The sequence below is a fragment of the Spermophilus citellus genome, assembly GCF_964194105.1.
Source record: "Spermophilus citellus genome assembly, chromosome: 4".
In the NCBI taxonomy this organism is placed as follows: Eukaryota; Metazoa; Chordata; class Mammalia; order Rodentia; family Sciuridae; genus Spermophilus; species Spermophilus citellus.
Window position 1 is genome coordinate 160,330,973 of NC_138185.1, and position 18,983 is coordinate 160,349,955.

General features: G+C 45.4%; 2 protein-coding genes across 4 annotated transcripts in view; one reads left to right on the plus strand and one right to left on the minus strand.

Moving 5' to 3' along the window:
• The window catches only part of FNTB (farnesyltransferase, CAAX box, subunit beta), a 78,081-nt gene extending 70,306 nt beyond the window's left edge, over nt 1-7,775 (plus strand). The window contains exons 10-12 of the mRNA XM_081289738.1: nt 2,158-2,269; nt 3,317-3,431; nt 6,254-7,775. Coding sequence (XP_081145864.1) covers nt 2,158-2,269; nt 3,317-3,431; nt 6,254-6,385 — 359 coding nt within the window. The 3' untranslated portion in view covers nt 6,386-7,775. The remainder of the gene's footprint in view (nt 1-2,157; nt 2,270-3,316; nt 3,432-6,253) is intronic.
• Nucleotides 1-18,983, minus strand: part of MAX (MYC associated factor X) — a 70,568-nt gene that overhangs the window by 21,846 nt on the left and 29,739 nt on the right. For 2 of the 3 annotated variants that reach the window (XM_081289742.1, XM_081289739.1), the window contains one exon: nt 5,991-6,022. The exons of the other annotated variant lie outside the window; for it this stretch is intronic. In XM_081289742.1, the coding sequence (XP_081145868.1) occupies nt 5,991-6,022 (32 nt within the window). The remainder of the gene's footprint in view (nt 1-5,990; nt 6,023-18,983) is intronic. 3 annotated transcript variants of the gene reach the window in all.

Genomic DNA, 18,983 nt, shown 5'->3' on the forward strand with positions numbered 1-18,983 from the left:
GATTACATAGCAGAATAGAAGTTTATGTCTTTAGTGTGAAGTGAAAAAAACGTAAGATACAAAGTTAAAATAATTAGAACTATAGAAGAATATATAGAAACAAGAAGAAAGGAAGATTAATTTTCAGTTGCATTTACAGATTATTGATACATCTTTGTAGCCCAGGTATTGAAGTATAAAACCTACCAAAGACACTGAAGGAGAAAGAGGGGGAAATATCTTGGGGAGTGATAGTGACCAGATTATATTGTTATATTATATACATGTAACAATTTGTAACAGCAATCCCCTCATGTGTACAACTATAATGCGCCAATAAAAATGTAGAAAGAAAACAGAAAAAGACTTACTGTACATTTTATATCTGTATTTTTTTAAAAAAATCAATCTCTGCACACATCTGTACAATGGAAAGTCATCCCTCCTCCCCACTTGATAACTCCCTGGCCCAATGAATTCTCTGACTTACTAGCTGAACTTGAATGAAGAAGCCTAATTACTTACTAGTATTCCTAGAATGGCCAGTTTGCCCTTGGGATGTCCTATGATGCATGAGGGCAATTATTACTAATGCTTTTTAGGAAAAGTTTTTGAGCCAAGAGAGAAGTTAGTGCAGTGTCATGTACCTGTGTCATGCTATGCTGAGGAGGGAGGATTATTTGAACCCAGGAATTCTAGGGCAGCGGGGGCAGATCATGCAAGATCATGTCTCAGAAAAGAGAAGAAAAGTTGGGGAATTTCCCCTTAAGATAGATTAAGGTCAGGCTTAGAAAAGTAGAAGAAACAGAATTTGTTAACCCTGTGGAGAGTTCCCCTAGCTACTTAGAATCTGGTTAACAAGTTTCAGAGATAAGTTAGAGTAGATGTCTTCAGGAGCCCAGAGAAAACCGTGATGGACAGTTTGGGAGCAATAATAGGTCATCCTGGAAAGGTAAGCTGAGCAACTGGTGCACTGCCTGCTGGAGATGGGGCTTAGGATCGTCCTCTGAGTTTATGGCGAATACTTCAAGGCAAGTGAAATACCCTTCAAACAGCTGTTCTTTGACGCATGACATGAAGATAACCTGCGTACTAAGAATGGGTGGAAGAGGAGGGAAACCCTGACTGTTCCCACTGGGTAAAAAATTACAAATAAGGCTGGGACTGGGGTTCAGTGGTAGAGTGCTTGCCTAGCATGCATGAGGCACTGGGTTCGATCCTCAGCACTACATAAATGTAAAATAAAATATTGTGTCCACTTGAAACTTAATAATAAATATTTTTTTAAAAAAATTACAGGTATTCAGCCCTAATAGTAGGACCCTGTATTATAAATAAGTTTGCAGCATTTGTAAAGGAACGAATCAATACAGTCCAGTTAATGGTGTTACAGGCCCAATATCAGCCCCTAGACAGAGATAATAAAACTGAATCCTATGAGCTCACTCAGAGTAACCCATGATTGGCTTCCAAGGTACCCAAAAAGAAACAGGGGAATGAAAGACCTAAGCAACCTCACTCTACGTGGGACCTCATTTTGCTCTGAAACTTAACCTCTGACCTACTGCAGTCCTAAAGTCAGGAAAATACCACAGAAAAGCTCTGTGGAAACAGTTCTCAGAAAAGCCGCAGATGGTGATCGCCTAAGATAGGCCAAGATATCGAAATATCTGAAATTCCAGATGGCCCCCACCTACGTGTGGTGACCAATATCTAAACTAGAAGCCCTGCAGCTTGGCATGTACCCCCCTTGCAACACCCTCACGATTTAAACCAATCATTTTTAAGTGCGTCATAGATTATTGAACTAACCAATAATCCTTTCCAGCCACTTGACACACTAATCATGTTTTAGATTGTTATTTTATTTTATTTATTGTTATTTTATTTTATCATGTTATTTGATTTTCCTGCAGTGTGTAATGATTTGCTAAGAGATGCTATGATGTATGTGAAGTCCCTGCCTTCCCCAAAGAATGTGTAAAACTGCTGCAAACCCTGGGCTCCGGGCCTCTCAGCATCACCAGTTGTTGTGTGCACGCGGAGGACCGGGCTAGTTTTCAATAAACGCCTCTTTGCTGCTTACATCAAAAAAAAAAAAAAAAAAAAAAATTACAAGTATTCACTGATACTTGGCCCACCCTGCCAGGCCCTCACTGACCCTTTGCCCTTCCACAGGTGATCCTGCCCTCAGCATGAGCCACTGGATGTTCCATCAGCAGGCCCTGCAGGAGTACATTCTCATGTGCTGCCAGTGTCCTGCTGGGGGGCTTCTGGATAAACCTGGCAAGTGAGTGCCTTCTCTCTGGGAGGGAGGGAGGGAGGACAAGGTGGGAGGGTATTGTACACCTCAGGCCTTTGAGAGCCAGGGTGTCCCTCTCCATCTGACTGCTTAGTGCTAGCATTGAGTGGTAAAAGCACCCCAGTTGGGAGCATAAGTGCTATTGATCCCGTTCTTCCCACTGCCTTTCTTGTTTCCCTCACATGTGTCTCCCTCCTCCCCCAGAGAGGTGAATGCTGGGTGAGTAGCTTTCCTTTCCCTTGTTTTTTTTTTTTTTTTTTTTGTTGAACCAAATTGGCTTAAATACAAAGGATACAGGTAGGGGTAGGGCATAGCTTAGTGGCAGAGCACTTGCCTAGTAAGCAGAAAGCCCTGCTTTCAATCCTCAGCACAGGGGTTGGGCTGTGGGGGGACCCAAAATTTTAAAACCCTTGAGCATTATAGAGACAATCTTACAGAGTAGATTAAATTCAAATCTAAGATGTTGTTCCATTATATTCTAGCTAAATGTGGGTACACATTCATGTGTGTGTGCACACACAGACACACACACACACACACACACACACACACACACACACACCCTGCTACTATTGGCATCCCGGAAAAATCCAGGCCCAGCAATTTATCTGGAATAATGTAACTCATTTCTAGACATTTTTTCTAGAGAAATATATTAACTTACTTCTAGCACTACTCCTGGAGAACCCTTTCAAGAGGCAGTTAGAAAGGACAACCCTAAAGTTATAGTCCCCTTGGCTTGGTGTACAGCTCAGTGATTGAACACTTGCCTAGCCTGCCTGAGGCCCTAGGTTCAATCCCTAGCATCACCAAAAAAAAAAAAAAAAAAAAGCAAAGCAAAAAAATAATATAAAATTATAGTCTTATGATTGGTAGGGCTGGAGGATGAGGCTTTTAAATTTACCACCGAGGAAAAGCCACACTTCTTCAGCCATGTGCACGACATGTGGGATGTGTGATGGAGTCCTGGGCCTCTGGACTCACGTGGTTACCTTCCACAGAGGAGTGACCACTCAGTGCTGCCTGTCCTTGCAGGTCCCGTGACTTCTACCACACCTGCTACTGCTTGAGTGGCTTATCTATTGCCCAGCACTTTGGTAGCGGAGCCATGTTGCACGATGTGGTCCTGGGTGTGCCTGAAAATGTGCTGGTAAGTCAGGATGGGATGTTTAACACCCTTCTCCACAGAGTTCCCAGGACAGGGGACTTCAGAGCAACTCCTTGTGTCCTGCAGAATTGGGTCTGTTCCCCATGAGGACAGGCCTGGGAGCTTGCAGTCCCCTCCCTCCTTACATTGTAGTCCACCAGTGAGGTTGTGACCTTGGAGGAATTGCACCTCTAGGTATACCCGAGTTCCAGTGGTAGTCTGATCTGTGACAGCTTTTGTGCCTTTATTCCAGAGTTGAGGATCCAGATCACCACCTACCATCAGTGCCCTCTCTAGGAAGGCACAGTTACTTGGTACCAATGCAGCCTGTGAATCTAAACTGACCTGTAGTATCAGCAGGGCATGGCCCCCAGTGTGTGGCTGCCTCTCTCAGAGGTCTCAGCTTAGATGCCAACTCTGATTCAAAGAATGACATTGCCCAAGATGTGCTGCTGTAGCGCCCCCTTCGTTCCCTTGTGGCACTGACCACAGTTTGCCATGTATTTGTTCAATTCAAGTTTGTCTGCTTCCCTCCAAAAAAATCAGCCCTGCTGGTCTAGGTGGTGCACACCTGGAATCCCAGCAACTCAGGAGGCTGAGGCAGGAGGATTGTGAGTTCAACTCCAGCCTCAGCAATTTAGCAAGGCCCTAAGCAACTCAGCAAGACCTTGTTTCTAAATAAAATGCAAAAAAGGGCTAGGGATGTGGCTCAGTGGTTAAGCACCCGAGTTCAATTCTTGGTACAAAAAAAAAAAATTCAGTCCCAGGCTGGGACATAATGTGATGGTACAGTTGCTTGCCTAGCCCGTGCAAGCAGAGCCTTGGTTTCTACCCCAGCACTGAAAAAAAAAATTTTTTTAATTAACTTTCTTTTGTTGTGATGGCACATGCCTGTAATACTAGCTTCTTGAGAAGATGAGGTAGGAAGATCCTGAATTTGAAGTCAACTTAATCGATTTAGTGAGATACTGTCTTCAAAAAAATTATTCAGCCAGGTACAATGGTGCACACCTGTAATCCCAGCAGAGTGGGGGACTGAGACAGAAGAATCACAAGTTCAAGGACAGCCTCCGAAATTTAGCAAGATCCTAGGCATATAAAAAAAATTTTTTTTAAAAAATTGATCAGTTCATCTGAATTTTTATGTTTTGGTATGAAATTGCTCATAGTATTATATTTAAAAGTTTTAGGGCTGGGGTTGTAGCTCAGTAGTCGGATACTTGCCTAGCATGTGTGAGATACTGGGTTCAATCCTCAGCACAACATAAAAATAAATAAATAAAGGTATTGGGTCCATGTACAACTTAAAAAGTTTTAAATTTTTGCTGCCCTTATGTCCCCTTCTTCATTCTTCCAGTGTGGGACATTCCTGAATATTGGCCCAGGATTCTGTCTCAAAATTGAAGTTCCTTTGGATTTCTGTTGATAGAGTGGAACAATGTAAATCAATTTAAATATGATCTGACCCCCTTACTACATAATACATTTGTGGTCCTTTTCCTTGATTATAAATGTAAATGTAATCAAGTGATTATAAATGTTTATTATTTTAATAATTAGAATATATATAAAAGTATAAATAAAACAATTAAAAACAATCAGCTAGTGGTGGCACATGCCTATAATCCCAGCGACTCGGGAGGCTGAAGTAGGAAGACGGTCAGTTTGAGGCCAGCCTGGGCAGCTTAGTCCCTGTCTCAAAATAAAAAGGCTGGGGACGTAGCTTAGTAGTTGAGTGCTTGCCTAGCATGTGAAAGACCTTGGATTCAATCCCTAGTACTGCAAAAACCGTTTTGGTATATTTTCAATTTTTGTCTATTCATATGTATCTGTAAACAAATTTTAAAAAGGAAGTTTTAGATAGTGTGTACCTACTGTTTTTCTCACTTAAACATCTTTAAGATTAAGCACCCCTAATCTGAACATTCAAAATGTAAAATGTGGGGATGGAGCTGTGGCTCAGTGGTAGAGCGCTTGCCTAGCACATGTGAGGCACTGGGTTCGATCCTCAGCACCACATAAAAATAAATAAATAAAGGTATTGTGTTCATCTGCAACTAAAAAAAAAAAAAAAAAAAATGCAAACTGCCCCCAAATCTGAAACTTTTTGAGTGTCATGTCAGCATGGGGCTGAAGATGTAGCTCAGTGGTAGATCCTGTGCTTAGCATGTGCAAGGCCTTGGGTCCTGTTTCTACCCCAAGCCCACAACAACAACAGGAAAAACTTGTATTTTGGGCTCTTTGGTTAGGAATGCTGAACTGCTAAAGTCTATGTGATTATTCCAAAATCTAAAAACTCTAAAATATGAAACACTCTGGTACCATACATTCATATAAGAGATGTTCAACCTGTGTAAGTATTTGTTATATCATTAAATATCTGAAAGGATGTATTTCAATGGCTGTATATGCTGGGCACAGTGGCACACATCTATAATCCCAGCTTCTCAGGAGGCCAAGGCAGGAGGATCATAAGTTTGAAATCAGCCTCAGCAACCTAGTTAGACCCTGTCTCAAAAAATTAAAAGGCCTGGGAATGTAGCTTAGTGGTAGAGTGCTTACCTAGCATGAAGGCCCTGGTTCAATCCCCAGTGCTGCAAAGAAAAAAAAAAAAATAGGCTGCTTAACATTTTCCTATGTCTTCATGTTCTATAACAAGTTTTTAGTAGTAAATACCCTGTTTTTGAACCTTTGGGCCTAGAGAGAGATCTTTCTGTGGTCTCTGATGATTCCTTAAATTTTCAGTAGTCCATTTCAGGGGGCAAAGGATGGGCATGTTTCCAAGGATCGCCAGAGTGATGAGTTGGCATCTGTTCTCTTTGCAGCAGCCCACTCATCCGGTCTACAACATTGGACCAGACAAGGTGATCCAGGCCACCACGTACTTTCTGCAGAAGCCAGTTCCAGGCTTTGAGGAACCTGAGGGTGAGGCAACAGCAGAGCCTGCAACTGATTAGAGGATCTGGGTCCCGGACGCTCTGTGCTCACCCACCTCTCTGGTCAGACGAGGTTGATACATTCGATACATGGCCAATTCCCTGCTACACAGCAGTGAGCACCATGGAGCTGTGGTTCTCTTTGTCTTTTCTTGTCAAAACAAAACCAACCGCTCCTGGTTTGAAGTACACAATGGCTAGGTTTGGAGGTACCTAGTGGCATGGTTTTTAAAATTCTCTTCACACCTGTCAAACCAAAAATTTGTCAGCCGTTGCAGTGAGGTTGGGGAACAGTGCGTGCTGGGAAGAAGCAGCCCCTCCCCACCAGCCCGCCAGCCTGGAGGGCCACATCAAAAATGAATGGTGTCTATGGGTGTCCCCACATCCACAGCCACTGCTGCGCCTCCCACCTGCACTCCACCATCAAATCACCAGATGGGGCACCCGTCCATGATGGAATCAGTCTGCTCCATACCAAGGTGGGGCTTTGGGTCCCACCAAAATGAGTTCATTGGAAAAGACAATGGCGGGGCTGCACTAGGAGGTGCTTCTGCCTCTCATCTCCCACCCTGGTTATTTGCAAGGGACAGGAACTAGGAGCAGGGGGAGAAGGGTCTCCTTGAATTGAGAGTCCGTCCCCCTCAACCCTGGCCAACTGAGCCGACACACATCTCTCCAAGGCTGCGCTTGGTGTACAGGCAAGACTTGCTTTGGCCCCAGGTGTGGTGACTTAGACCCGGAAAACCAATTATGAGTAGAAAATGAACCTCTAGTTCAGCTCTGCCTCAGAGGAAGCAGGCCCCAGTACCCAGCCCCTGGCCCTTCCCCATCATGTATGGTGAAAACCCCCTACGGTCCCCAGGGCAGTGCCCACAGCTCGGGGACGCTCTATATGTTTCCATCTTTCTCCCACCAGACTCCCAGCCCACCCTCTTTGAAGACAGTGTTGTCTATCTCACCCAGAGTATTAACACTACTAAGTCTTTCACCTTAATTTATGACTCAGGATTCATTCCCGTCCTGCCCACTAGAGGCTCACAGAGATAAAACCAAGTGCTAGACAGCTGGCCGCTGCTAGGCAGGAGCCATGTGAATGGCAAGTGGCAGGGTAGGGCTCTCTGGGTGTTGGCCCACAGTGCTCTGCTGCCTTCTGCATCAAGCCCTTTGCGGTCAGTGGGGCGCTAAGTCTGGTCATCCGTCCACTGCTATGGTCACAGCAAGCTCCACACCACTGTCCCAGCCTCAGCCTTCACTGGGCACTGTGGGCGGCAGGCAGATAGGAGCGTGGAGATGCAACATGAGGCTCTTCTCAAAAACTGCCATTTGCTGCCTCTAATTCCCTTCCCTATTGCTTTGGTGTATCGGGCTACATATTATCCTCTTGAAATAATAAAAATAACATTTTCTATGATGTCTCTTCTGTGTCTATGATGTCTTTTCTGTGCCAAGAAAATTTCTTCAGAATGTCCGATAGGAAGTAATGAAGGTTGCTCATGCAAGTGCCACATTCTTCCTGAGCAAGATCCCAGACCATTTGTGTCGGCAGTTAAAAATGAGTAGGAACTGAGTTCTGCTCTCACACGCCACCTCCTCTGGTGGAGGAAGCAGGGGCTCCAACAAGGAGTACGACTGCTTTATAAGCTCTCTGGGCAGTTCGGTTTACTTTGGTCCCATCATTCCACACATTTTGACATCTGCCTGTGTCTGTCCTAATCTGACTATGAGCAGGGTCTGTGCTACGGAGCCCCAGAGGGGGCATTCTACATTGGTAGAAAGGACAGTTTAGGAAAGTTGGTACCATCATTTTTAACTCAGGGGAGTTATGCTGGCTTTCCCTAGGTGGGTGAATGTCCTCGCCAGAGAAAAGGATTGGCACAAGGACAGGCTGGAATCCTGTGGTCACCTGCCTTTCACTCATCTAGAGAAAATTCTCTCCCAAGCAAGTCTAAGAAAGCTGATACTCTGTGGCCTGCCCCTTGCACAACCCAGGTCTGCATTCTGGGGTGTAATTCCTGCTCCCGGTGTTACTTTAGCCCTGCTAACAAAGGTTTGGTCTCCAAAACAACATATTAAAATGCATCCTTAGGCATTACTATAACAAGCATGTCACTCTGTACCTCAGAACTCTCAGGGAATTGTGAGATTAACTATAGTAATGATTGGTTTTGTTAAGAAACAGAAGGGGGGCTGGGGATGTGGCTCAAGTGGTAGCGCGCTCGCCTGACATGCGTGCGGCCTGGGTTCGATCCTCAGCACCACATACAAACAAAGATGTTGTGTCCGCCGAGAACTAAAAAATAAATATTAAAAATTCTCTCTCTCTCTCTTTCTCCTCTCTCTTTTAAAAAATTAAAAAAAAAAACTTAAAAAAAAAAAAAAGAAACAGAAGGGGCTGCTTCAGTCTGAGCAGGCTTTATACCAAGGAGCTGGCCCAGAGGGTAGGTAAAATCCAGCCAGGGAGAGAAGAGAGGGCCAAGTATTCTTGGAGTCTACACTGACATTTCCTTGAGAGTCCCTTTTCTGAAGGGCTTCTTGACTCGGCCTTCTGGGCAGGTCCTAGAGATAAATCCTCAGGAGTATCCTGTGGATCTCTAGTAGAGGACACTAACAGCATTCAAGGTGGGCTACCCCTCATGCATATTTTCTCCATCAATAAATACAAAAATACCACAGGTCTCTGTATCCAAAGGCCCCAACTTCCCCCTCATTCCCACCTAGAGTGCCCTAGGAGCTGAGAACCCTGCCAGACCCTCTTGGAAACAGAAAGCCAGCATGTGAGTTAAAATGATGGTAGCAACTTTCCTAAACTGTCCTTTCTTCATGACATTTCTGAGTTGTAAGCCACTGACTGGTTAGATTCTAGCCAAGAGCTCCGTGAAGGGGACAACACAAAATCAACCTGAAAGACAGACTGCAGCTCTCCCTTGTTCTATCCTTCATTCTCTGCTCTTCTTTTCACAAGGGGACTTCACTGACCTGCCTTCACCCATGGGATCTCAGGGCCTCCCCACCTTTCTCCATCACCAGGGTGAGTCTCGTCTACTGAAAGTTGGATTTTTTATCCCATGACTTTTTTAGTTCATCCCAGATCCCAGGAATCCCAGGAAAACTGCACAGATTTAGGCCCAGTTTCGAGTCACTGGTCAGGGGTCTGAGTCTCCTTTCTTTTTAATATCTTCGGGCTAATGTGAGCCCCAGCACCAACCTAGTGGCCATGCAAGGCTCCTAAAGCTGCTTCCAGGACTACAGCTACTTGGGCCAGAAAAGTACCAACCCCAATCATGGAATTAACCAAGAAGCAAGTTTCTTTAGGGGTAGCTTTCACTTCAAAATCCCACCTTCCTTCCTAGCATCCTTAGTCGGCTGCTCTTAGGTTTCTTAAGATGGAGCCTATTCTTGTCTTTGAGCCCTTAGTAGCACAGAATAGCCATGTTGTCTTCTGAACTCTTCCACCACCAGGGGTGCCATAAAGCCTATGGCAAGTTACCAAATTGCCATGCCATGAGGGAGTTAGTGACCAGAAACTGTAGGAGAAGGTGCCACACTGGTCCAGGAACCCAGAGGATTAGGGATAAAATGACTCTTGGAACTGAGTTTCATTTAACCAGAGCTCCTTGGGGTTAAGGCAAACAAGACTGGAGATGGTCACTAGAGTTGCCATCTACAAAAGCAAACACACCATCTGCTGGGAGAGACCATCTTTTTCCCAGTGATAGATCCTATGAGGGTTTTGTAGTCTGGATGTGAGGTGTCTCCCAAAAGCTCATGCATGTGACAGTGCAGGAGGGGTTAGAGGAGCAATGACCCGGCCACCAAAACCTTAATCCAATCAGTGAATCGTTCTTATGATGGGGTTAACTGAGTGCTGGCTGGAGGTGGGTAGGGTGTGGCTGGAGGTGGGTCATTGGCAGCGAGCCTTTGGGGTATATATTTTGTATCTAGCAAGTGGTGTCTGTTTCCTGGTCATTACCTGAGCTGCTTCCCTCCACACACTCTTCCTCAAGCCCAGCTGTCTATGGACTGAGACCCCTGAAACTGAGTCCTCAAATAAACTTTCCTCCTCTACAATTGTTCTGGTCTTTTAGTCACAACAGAGAAAAAGCTGACTAAAACATATTTATCATGTAGACTCTTAATCAGGACACACTGAGAACTCAAGGATCATCCTTTCCATAGCAGTTTTGTGGACAATTTTGCAGTAATCCTATGAAGCCCCTTCTCAGGAAGACATACAAAAGCAGAGGCCATAACACACAGTTAATGAACAGTGCCACAACAAGCCTTCCAGGAAGGGCTAGCCTCAGATCTTGCTGGGCTGTTCCATGGTGATTTAACTTAGCAAAAACCATGAAGTTTGAAAATCTTCAGAGGGTGATTACATGCTTCTTAGGCTATTTCACTGATATTAACCATATGTAATACAATTATGGCATTAGCTTGATAGCCAGGAATGAAAAATGGAGGTGGCTGGGGTGAAAGTGTGATAGAGCCCTTGTCTAGCGTGCATAAGGTCCTGGGTTCAATCTGCATCACTGCAATGAATGAGGTCATGGCTAGAGCTGGAATCCATTGGTCTTGGATGTTAGACATAGATAATGATGTGATATTCCATTATGAAAACTGAAGGACTTGTCTTTTACTCCTACCATGTTTATGTTGGCCCCGCCTCCTTAGATTGTGGGAGAGGTAGCAGGAGCTCACTAGAAACTTCAGCATCCAGTAAAGAGTAAGGGGTAGGGGCTGGGGATGTGCCTCAAGTAGTAGCGTGCTCGCCTAGCGTGCGTGAGGCACTGGGTTCAATTCTCAGCACCACATAAAAATAAAATAAAGATATTGTGTCCACCTAAAACTAATAAATAAATAAATAAATATATATATATATATATATATATATATATATATATATATATATATATATATAAAGGTAAGGGGTAAAAGCTCCAGGTGTGAAATGGACGTGCTTATGTCTACAGGCCTAGGAAAAAACAGGCACCACATTCACCGCATCCCATAAGGCCATCTCTCATTTAGCCCATTCTGGGGTAGGTTTGGTTGTGTGACTATTTGCTTCCCCAAAGCTGATAGCAAGGCCTACTGTTAGTGGGACACACAGGCCTGTGATGGAGGCTGTCTGCCTGTGCAGCTGCCATGTGGGGACCCAGGGATTTGTGACGGGGCCGGGGGAGTACTTTGCCAATAATTTATTCTTCTACCCTCCCCCTCTGAGGTGACAAACTATTTTTGGTAAAGAGCCAGGTAATACTGCAATTTTAGGCTTTGTGGGCCACATGGTCTTGAGATGAAAGCAAGACAAGTAGTAAAGGGAAAAGGGAAGAAAAAGGAGACTGTAATTTGAGCCTGAAGGCCTTGTGCTGAAATTTCTCATACCTTTTCTTCTTAAACCAGATTCTCTTTCCTTTATTGTGGTACTGGGGATCAAACCCAGGGGTGCTCTACCACTGAGCCACATCCCCAGCCCTTTCTAATTTTACTCTGAGGCAGGGTCTTGCTAAGTTGCTCAGGCTGTTCTTGAACTTGGGAATCTTTTGCCTCAGCCTCCTGATTTGCTGGGATTATAGGTATGCATCAAGTTTCCTTTAAAAGAACCCAAGACCCCCCCAAATGCATCTCAGTCTTGAGGTAGTCCACACTCTCTCCCTTCAAGTCTATGTTCCTTGCTTCCCTGAATAAATCTTTGTTCTTTTGACACATCTTAAGAGTCTTTTTTATGATGTTTGTCAATGACCTCATTGTCCCGAGTTGAGGTCCCCTTCTCTGGGACCGCCTCAGACCCCCTCTGGTGATAGTCTGTTAGATCTTCTCTACTCTGCCATTGTGCCACTGAACAAAGCCTTACAAGTGTGACTATGTTCCAGTCAGACTGCATTTATGAAAACAGGTGGCTAGGTTGAGCCCACAGGCTGTAAGACTAAATCTCAGCCACAGTCACTCAGCATGGCTGGGATTCTTTCTGTGTAAAATTAGAGCCAAATGACAAATGTACTTGGTAGGTAAAGCTTGGGCCAAACATTCTGGTCACCCATAAGCACCGCTCAGTGGCATTTCTTGCCTTGGATGAGGAAGGAGAATAATGTGATTTAAGTCACCATTGGAACTGACAGAAAACCAGGCCCAACCGGTTTACAGCAGAGGAAATGTGTTGACTCCCAAATTGAAGGTCCTTGAGTGAGGCTGGCAGTCGGGGAGACTCAGGAAGTTTCCGCCATTCCCTGGAGGTCTCCATATAAGCTCCAGCCTTGGCCTCTCTCCTTGTGGTGTTTAAGAGAGCAGCAGCAATGGCTCTAGACCTTACAGCCTCCTGGCATCCAGGTCAGCAGACCATCCCCAGCCTTCCTTCCCAGTGGGGACAACTGAGTTTCCCTGACTTAGAGCAAACTAAGGGCCTTTCTGAGAAGCAATCCAGTGACCAGAATATAATGCACTAATGGGCCTACACCTTGGTCACAAGCTTCTCCCACCAGGGGGAATGGGGCATCATTAGAAGTACAGTCTGAAGAAAGGGAAAGCAATGAAGCCTCAGATGCAAATAGGGATGTAACTGAAGGGGAAATGGATGCTGGAGAAGCAAATCGCCACCGCTTTCTACCATAGTGGATTATTACTGTGACAGAAACGTGACATTGTTGGCATCCTCCCCTAAGCCAATCATTTTCATCTGTTCCTTTGCTTCAGTAATTTGTTTAGGTTTGGTAATAACTCGGGGGTGAGCCAGCCAGTACGGTTTGTCCTAGCCTCAGTGACTGGTTCACAGCCAAGGTCGTGACCTAAAATAGTCCAAAGAGAGGTCCTAGACATCTGATGACAGGGAAAAGGGATGTTAGAATATGTGGCCTGAGATTCCTACAATCATTTTCCTACCTAAAAGAAGTCATACAGATGTCCATGAGACTGATCCCACAACCCCACCTGCCTCTGGATGTTCAGTTCCGTGAGACAATTTGAGTTGGATTTACTATTACAGTTGGTTCTCAACTTACAATTTTCCAACTTCACAATATGCACAAAAGCAATATGTGAAAGTTCAGGTGTAGTAAATGTATCTTCCACTTAATATTTTTCAACTTACGAAGGGTTTATGGGGATGTAACCCTACCATAAGTTGAGGCACACCTGTACTTGCAACTGAAAGCACCTCATATATACAATCTTCACCTCACATTAGCCCCAAGGCCATGAAGGTCATTACCTGTTACCTGAAAAACGTGGAGCACCCTGAACACACCTCCCCAACAATAACCCCTAAGAATGCCACTTGGCCTGCTGCCACTCATTTGATCCTTGACTCATGCTCAGAAGGTGGGTGAGGCAGGTGTTTGACCCACATTTTACAACTGGAGAAACAGGTCGGAGAACTACATGAACTACCGGGGTCCCCATGCCATCAAGTGGCGTCTGTACCTGGGCCCAGATCTGCTTCCCCAAAGTCATGCTCTGCACCACCCAGCCTCTAAAGGGGTAAAGAGGGTTGTTGGGCACTGGGGCAGGAATCAACATGCTTGGTTCCCTCTAGGGCTGGGTAACTCAGGCTCTGAGCGCTGGCCTCCATCTTTCACCAGGATGGGAATGGTGATGGCAAAGAGCAGGGACAGACTGATTTCATCCCTTCTAACAGGTTCCATATTGTCTAGTTGGTGGCATACAGTGACATTCTCTGCACCAAGTGCATGGCACCCCAATGCAGATTATGATGTGTGACTCACAGTGAGGCTGTAGTGAGTCAGTCTCTCCTGGGGGCTGACCCTTTGACAGCCAGCCTTCTCCAACCTGGCCCCGGCATGTCAAACTGTCTCCTGGACATCCTCTTCACTGCCCTGCAATAACCAGCTTTGCTGCAGCTTTTCACCAGCAGAGCAGGAGGTTCAGAAAAAGTGGGGCCAGGTGGCCTGATGTTCCTCCCTCCTGCTTCTCTGGCACACCCAAGAACATGGCCTGGCAGGGCAATGACAGTCACTAGCCTAGCTTAATGGAAACTTTCCCTTGCTCTTGTCTTCCCCCTGAAAAATCACAGCTCTTACAAAATAATAAGAATGATGCATTTTTAAAAATGGAGCTGGGTGTAGTGGCATATGCCTATAATCCCAGAGGCTCAGGAAACTGAGGCAGGAGGGTTACAAGTTCAAGGCCAGTCTTGAACTTAGCAAGACCCTGTCTCAAAATGAAATATAAAAAAGGCCTATAGGTAGAGCTCAATGGTAGAGTACTCCTGGGTTATAGCTCAGTGGTAGAGTGCTTACCTGGCATACATGAGGCCCTAGGTTAAATCCCCAGCACCACATATACAAAAAAAGTGCAATCATAAAAAAATAAACTATTTTTTTTTCCTTTGTGCAGTGCTGGGGATCAAAGCCAGATCACGCACATGCTAGGCAAGAGCTCTACCACTGAGCTACACCCCCAAGCCCCCAAATAACTTTTTAGATTAGTTTTAGACTGACATAAAAATAGCATAAGAAGTTCCCATATACCCAACCACCAGTTTCTCCTTGGTAAACATCTTCATTTTACCTGGGCATTTGCACAACAAATGAGCCAGCATAGACATATTAACTGAATTCCACACTTCATTTAAATCCCCTTAGTTTTTACCTAAGGTCATTATCCTGTCCCAGGATCCCATTTAGGATATGTTGTAAATGTGATCATGTCTCCTTAAGCTCTTCTTGGCTGTGACTTCCTTGTGTTTGATGGCCTTGACAGTTTTGAAGAGTATGGATCAGGAACTTTGCAGAATGTCCCTACCCTGGGATTTGTGATGTTTTCTCATGATGGGGTTTGGTGTTTTAGAGGTGGACCAGAAGGAAGGTGCCGTTCTCACCACATCAAGTCAAGAATATATGAGATTAACATGGCTTATCATCAATGTTGCTGACCTTGAACATCTGTCAGGTGTCTCCAAAGTTTACTCCACTCCTTTCCATAGAGTACCTCTGGAAGGAAGTTACTATGTATAGCTCACATTTAAGGAGTGGGGAGTTAGGCGCTGCATCCTGACCGCAGAGTCAATAAATTATTTGGAATTCTCTCGGGGAGATTTGTTTATTCTCTTTTTCTTTTTTTAAAAAAACATTTATTTTTCAGTTGTAGTTGGACACAATACCTTTATTTCACTTATTTATTTTTATGTGGTGCTAAGGAATAAACGTCGCACATGAGAAGCGCTCTACCCGAGCCACAACCCCAGCCCCTCTCTTCTTATTTATTCAGTTATTCAGTTGGCCCTCTGTATCTGTAGATTTTGCACCTGTGAATTCAACCAACTACAAATTGAGTAGCTTTACTTTTATCCCAATACTACATCATTAATTTTGCCATTCAATTATTCCTGCTTTGGCCATTGGGAGCCCTTTCAATTTGCTCCTGTATGCCTTTGACACACACTTTCTTAACTTTTAATAATAATTATAAACTCATTTTTACTTTTTCTCTCAAGAAATACTGCCTTGGATAATTGACACTCAATAATACATATGTTTGGGTTCAGTATGCTAGACCCTCAACCTTTGATCACATTAAAAATTATTTCCATAATAATTAGTGCACTATACTGAATGTTGGTGATCTTGAGTGTGATACTTTGTTGCCACCTCTGTATCTGTGATGATCTGGGCTGATGTGACAAAGGGTGGGCTGGAGACTACAAGACCCAGAGTAGAACGCAAGATCAGCTCTCTGGAGTGGGAAGGCTACAGGGGCACTGCTCCCGGAGCATGCTGCCTGTCACACAAGGTGGAGGCGAGGGCCCTACAAGTAGCACCCCATGAGGGTGATGCCCAGAGCACTGTGCTCCCTTCCCTTTCTAGAGAAGAAGCTGTCATATGCCTGATCCTAAGGGGGCCCATGAATATGGTGGAACAGGATGTGAGCCATCTTCCCTTCACTAACAGTTGCCAGCAGACTCTGGATGGCTGCATCCTGCCTCCCACCCAAAGCTGGGCTCTCATGAGGAAGAGGAAGGAGAGAGTCCAAGAGCCCAAGAAGCGCGGAGCTAGCCCTTCCCTGGCCCTGCCACAGTGCCCAACCTCAGAGGTCCCCTTCTGAACTCCTCCAGAGCCCAGAATCTGGAAATGTGCATTCCAGGCTTTATAAGCTGCCTAAATCTCCTTGGTGGTTGGGGTCATCTCTGGGTTGAACTCACCCAGAGAAAACTGCAGAACTGACCCACCAAGGGCACAAAGATGAACATGCCCTTTGGGACACAGTCCACTGGCACGTACACATCAGCGTATTTGTGGAGTACTGCTATAGGCCAGGCCCTGGGTTAGGGGGCCACAGCAAGTGCAGACTAGCCCCGGCCCTTATGGGAGCTGCCGGATGGACAGGCCTGCTCACCACTGTTCTGCTTCCACACGAGGCCCTGGACTCATTTCTTGGATGGGAAACATAGTCAAGTTGTTGGAACCAGAGACCCTCTTCCCTAAAAGTCTCCCTTTAGCCTTGTGGCAGGTGTTCACTATGGAGGTGACATTCCTTTCTCAACTGGCCAGCCTTGCTGTGGCCCAGGAGTGCTTGCTACTGTCCTTTAGCCCTAGTTCTGCCCCCATGACCCCCAAGCTGTCGATAACACCAGTAGGTAGAGACAATGACTCTAGAGTGTGTCATGAGCTAGGGAGGAGTGACCAGGGGTGTGGACGGAGGCGCTGCAATCACTTGGCTATTTATTGAACCAGACTTTGCGTGGCTCATTCCAGGTTCCTAGGTCCTGAGGAGCCAGCATGTGGGCGAAGGCTATCCTCTCCCCACAGGCCTGCACCATTGGCTTTGTTTTTCTTAGCAGGAGGCTTAATCCCTCACTACTTTCAGCATGAAATGGAAGATTCTGGCACAGCTTTCTTGATTTTTTTTTCTTTTTTTCTCTGGCCTTTAATTCACTGGAAAAAATAGTAGAGACTGTGCTGGATATTTTTGCCCAGAGAAGGCTGTAGGTGGACAAGGGCCCCACCCCTGTGATGAATATCAGAGGAAAACAATCCTGATTGGGGCCTGGCAGTCACAGCAGGCCTGCTGGGGCAGCTGGCACCTACCTAGTACAGGGCACAGAAGGGGACCTGCTAGGCTGGTTGTGGACTGTCCAGGGCCACCTGCTTGGTGTTCTGCTAGACACACCCGTCATGCTGGGTGTGTGGATGCAGTGGGAAGACATGCCCCTGAATCCAGTCAGCAGACTTGTCTGTCCCCACCTCACCCCATTACAAGTCCCTATAAGGAAATTAACATTTGTTTCCCCTCTCTGTAAGAGGCTTGAGCCATCTCAACTAAAAAAGAGTACATCCTTTCTTTTGAAACTCACCCAGAGGAGACCGGAGGGGAACCCACAGCCAGTTTTTACTCTTGACAACACTTCTGAGGTGTGGTCACCTTGGTAACAATTGTTTTAAGCTGCTCTTTTTTAGGGATTAGGAGAAAGCCTGATCTGGCTGAAACTGGTTGAAGCCACCAAGCCTCTCACCTGAACCTGCAAAATTATCCTACAGGCCAACTTTTGTGGTCAGAGGGCCAGAAACTCCACCCTAAAGTCCTGCTAACACCGCCATTTTCTGAACATGTCTCTATGCAGCGTCATCAAGTTTGCTTAGGTACGTGCAGACACTTACTTCACATTTCCTTACTTCAATTACCCTGCCCCACACCTCAGACCACCTTTTTTTATTTTCTTCTTCTTACCATAAATATCCCCTAAACCTTCTCAGGGAGGTAGATTTGAGTCCAGGGACTTACCACAGTCCCCACCCTTGGCTACCTGGTGAACTGAAGTGATTTACATAACTCAGCCTCCACCAGGTTTAGCACCCACACTACTAGGCACCACAAAGCAAAACTGAAGCCAGCCTCAGGAACAGCAGGAAGGCACAGTGTTAATGGTTATGGCTCTGACCCAGCTAGCCGGGGTATATATCATTTCCCAAGTCCATTTGTTTCAAAAGGTAACAGATTTGTGGTTTTGCTCAAGTTCCTTCAGAAAGCAAGCACAGCACATTTGTCATTGCCCTTTGGCACCCAACATATATCTGTCTCCCCTTTCTTTTAAAGATTTTAACATACTGAGACCTTATCACTTCAGAGCAGGATGGCATTTATTCACTCTGTATTTCAATAAAACCTGCACAGCCCGAGATTCATGATGGCAAACAGGACTAAGAATTGCCAACACTGAGTACTTACTAAGTCCCAGGCAGAGTTAAGGGCTTTTCATACTTATGCCTTTAAGTCTCTCAAGGGCACTTGGTTCTACAATTGTCCTCAAGTTATGGCTCAGGAAACCAGGGCAATATCACCCCAGAGGTAATCAACAGGCCAATCCAGACAGACAAGCTCACGGCCTCTGGGCACAGCCACCCCTGCACTAACTCTGAAGTTCCTCAGGCCCTTTCCTCACGGGTGTGCCCCAGCTGATTGAGATGGTGGCCAGGAGGGCCTCCAGAACTTAAGCACAGTTCACTATCTACAATGTTCACTCCAGTCGAACCTGCAGTTGGACCTGGCTTATCCATTTGATTTTCTACCTTTGGGGATTAGCTAAAAAAATACTTTTTCTTTATCCCTACCCTAGGGAAATCTGGGGATGTTATTAGCCTTTGCCTTGGGAAATCTCAGACACCAA